General features: G+C 33.5%; 1 protein-coding gene across 1 annotated transcript in view; it reads right to left on the bottom strand.

Moving 5' to 3' along the window:
• Positions 1-2,144: 2,144 nt before the first annotated feature.
• The window catches only part of LOC117121677 (ankyrin repeat domain-containing protein 29-like), a gene marked incomplete in the record, with an annotated part of 24,024 nt that continues 22,034 nt past the window's right edge, over positions 2,145-4,134 (bottom strand). The window contains 3 exon segments of the mRNA XM_033266951.1: positions 2,145-2,975; positions 3,461-3,559; positions 3,932-4,027. Of these exon segments, the coding sequence (XP_033122842.1) occupies positions 2,877-2,975; positions 3,461-3,559; positions 3,932-4,027 (294 nt within the window).

Below are 4,134 nucleotides of genomic sequence, written 5' to 3'. Positions count from 1 at the left end.
TTATGTCTAACACCTTCAACTGGTTAGCTTATTAAACTCGATTTTGATGGTAATTTTATTATTGACTGTCGTAATTATTAAAAATTATTATACGTTTATTCATGTTTATTCCAGTACTATTGTTTCAGTTTAAATATTTAATCAATTCTCCGAGGCAATGGAATTCATTACTACGATAAAATCATTATTGTCTTGCCTGTGAAGATTTTATCTTTCATAACGTTTTCTAAACATTTTAAGAATTTTTGCTTTAACTTTTGTACCTTTTTACATTTGTTACATTATTTATTATATTCATATTTTTATACCTGTTTGCCTGTTCTTTTTTTTTTTTTTTGTAATTTTGAATAATCTATTTCTGTCTTTTATGTGTGTCTTATTGTGTTGGTTTTGTAAGGACCTCATTGAAAATGAGCATGACTATCGTCGGCTTAATGGGTAATCCTGGTGCTCTTTTGTCTTTGTTTCTCATGTATTGTTACCTCGAGTACCGGTACCTAATAGATCAAATCAAATACATAAGTATTCGCGACGAATTATCCAATGGTTTCAATAATCATAACGTTAGTCGTTTTATGCTCACATGTTACGTACAAATTATGTAATAAAGGTAAAGCAATGCAATGTTTTATTAAACAGTTTACCGTACCTCCTGTTATTGCTGATTTATTCCCTATTGTAAATATCATTTCCAATCATGATGTTAATATAGTAGGCCTACATTCTCAATTGTTGAATCTCGAAAAACCTCTCGCGTTCATATTTGTGTTGTTAATGATCGTTTTGTATATTTGTATGTGTCTTGGGGTTTGCATTTGTAGGCTATATGCATTTGTTCTTGATAATGTAAATGAAATTAAAATAACATTGTCATCATTATCATCATCATTATTATTAACCTTGATTACACCATCGACGTCATTTTATACACTCCCTAGAATTTCATCTTTATTATCATGGTCATCATTGTTGATACACAATCGACATCATTTTCTAATAAGACACCAGAAACTGCTAAAATGTTTATAATCCATTAACTTTATTATCATCATTTTCATCACCACCACCACCACCACCACCGTATTCGTCGTCGTAATCAATGAATGAAAAAAAAAAAAAAAAAAAAAAAAAAAAAAAACACACACACTAAACACACCATTAAATTGCAATCCTAAAACAATATATTTGGAAATACACAAAACTTTCCAAACTACATACAGTACATATAACAACGTAACGTACCGGTAACGAAAGACTATGATGTAAATTATCCTTTTAAATAAACCTAAATTAATATATTTAATTTCAGTCTCAGACAGCGCCGTCACCGACGGTTGGTCGACCCGTCCCACAACACAGCAACATGGGTGAGCAAGTGACGGTTGTGCGACGAATTCTCAGTCAAGCTCTCACCATCAGAGTGCGCGACGGATTCGTCGCCAAAGATCAGTGCATGGTAAACTAAGATACCTATCAAAACAGTTTTATTTCTATGACACGAAATTCTAATGATAACTTATTTCAACTTTCTTATTAACCCATGTTACATTAATTTTACAACATTAATGTAACATTAACACGTCATCATCATCCAAGTATTTCAGAGATCTTTCAAAGATAAACATAGAGCGCTAATTAAATGTTTGTACTAAATCCAAGCTAAAGTACGCGCATAGGTCATCTCTCGTCGCCTAGGTGAACTTCAACGAGAATTGCTATTCTTAACCACTCAGTTAACAACCAAAAATAGACGTCGATCAAATCATCATCCAACTGAGCCGACGTTTCAAACTCAGTTTGTGACATTTAGTAAAACGTCATATTGTACTCAAAATCTAGATTATAACGCTTGTATTACCTGACCCACTTCTCAATCAAATAGATTTAATACAATAATTGCTACCTCGTAAAAAATGTAAGAGCACGCTTGTAAACTGAAACTACAATTCAATCGGCGATATTTCCAATCCTACTTTGAAAAGATGAAGCAAGTTATTCATTTTAAATTATGAAAAATACCTAGATTGGTGCCGAAACGAATGACAATAAATCTTTTATTTTTTTTAATGCTCAAATTAAAACAATGTTTTTGAATTTATTACAATCGAAATTTTATAAATAATGATGCTAAAATTAGCAATTCATTTGTTTAGTTGATGTTTTCACGACTTTTATTCTTCCTAGGGTGAATCGTAGATAGAACACATATTCTCAATGGGTGAATACACAACAACAGCATTAGTCTGTAGATCTAATGACCGAACTGTTATTGGCCTATAGCTCCTTCGAACGGTCCATCGCTCGACGGTAGCCAGTAGATATTCATCTAGTAAGAGGAGGACCCAGACTGACTAAGAAACGACGCAAGCCCTGTGATGATAAATTAATATTTGTTTTTACGATGATATCTCAAGAGGATGTCGTGTAAAATCACTGCACAATCACAATCATTTAGTTTGCAAGTCCACATGAGGAGAAAAGCTTATTGTCTAGGCCTACTTTGAAACAAGTCTTCAAGAATGGTGGCTGCTACTTCACCAAAAGCAATGTAATGGCAAGGTGTGACGAAATAAACGTGAAATAGAGACAATGACAAAAGTGCCACGTCTAACCCGCTGACATTTTATTTCACAATCTGAGGTGTAGGTCTAAACTATTTTGCCATTCGCCATAGTATACCATACTAACTCGAAAACATGTTCTGCATGTGTTCTCTTGCATTATTCGATCTATCAAGTGAGCGAGGCAGACTGTTAATTTAGTCAATATCCACAAGTGAGTAGGCCTAGTAATACTGCAGTGGCATCCATATTAAGCGGTCCAAATGGCAATTCTAATTTCAGCCACAGCTAAAATATAATGGTAGCTCTCTTCTGTCATACTGTAGTCTGCTGTGAAGCTTGGTGTTTGGCAAGAAATTCAGCAATTACGTCATATCCGGCCTCTCGCGCCAGTTCTTCAGGCTTTACTCCTTCCTATTGGAAGAAATCAACATTCAGCGATTAAGTGAATATCTAAATAAATCAATCGAGCAATAATGATTGTTAGTTTAAAATTTTGAACAATTCTCATCCGACTCTTTAAAGGTTTGAAGCAATGACATATGTTAACGTCATGCTTTAGTTGACCTGTCATCATTCTTTTACGTCTGTTGAAAAAACAAATACCGTGAGCACTCCATCTGTGATTGGCTGCTACGAACTTGTCGTTAGAACTAAATCATGACGTAATGTTGGAACATTTCATCTGTCGAACGATAAAAAACTTTTCCAAGCAATCGGATTGATACAATTTCTGTTAAATTAAAATAATGCCATCCATAAAAGGTTTTGAGATGAATTAAGTTCATTATATTTATACAGTACAGGAATATTGTGTTATCAGATCACGACTTAAGTTACATTATTTTGGAAATGCTGGCCTAAACAATAATGTTAATATTTAGTATCAAAATGCTTACTTTGTTCTTTAGACCAATATCAGCCCCTTGTAACACAAGTTCCTTTACAACTTTGAAATGACCAAATAAAGCCGCCGCATGCAGAGCACTCTCACCGTTCTGAAACGCATAAAAAAAATTACCGTATTTTACAAGATTCTGATTCTAAGCCGATTAACACCATAGCATGCCAGGACTTCATATTGTTCTTTCAGAAATTAAAGGCTGGAAATCATTTTATCATTTTTTGTGGTAAAATTATGGAAAAAACATGTTTTAAATAGGCAGGCCTACACTAATTCCTGTGTTCAAGATATTGCTTCAAAATGACCAAGATAACTTAAAATGGTTTTTATGATTTGTAATTGCTGTTTTTAAGGGACGATAGGCCTACATCATCGAAGGGTGATTAGATTTTTTTTTATAATGTGATGTATAGGCCCTAATGTGTTTTTCTGAGTTAAATTCAGATATCAAACATAAACACCTTACTTCTAGTAGGCCGAGTGTAGCTCCGTGTCGAATCAGTTCAGTTACACAATCTATGTGACCTTTATGTGAGGCTTTAAATAACGGTGTAGCACCATCCTAAAACAAAGAAATTTTTGCTACCATTAAAATGAGAGAAAATAAAAAACCTAAAAATACGTAACGTCACATTACATTATATTATTACATTACAACAACGTCAATGT

Source organism: Anneissia japonica, unplaced genomic scaffold, assembly GCF_011630105.1.
Source record: "Anneissia japonica isolate Jap-2015-1 unplaced genomic scaffold, ASM1163010v1 scaffold287709_len1912824_cov184, whole genome shotgun sequence".
NCBI classification, from domain to species: Eukaryota; Metazoa; Echinodermata; class Crinoidea; order Comatulida; family Comatulidae; genus Anneissia; species Anneissia japonica.
The sequence above is the reverse complement of the archived record's forward strand: the minus strand, read 5'-3'. Positions and strand labels throughout refer to the sequence as shown.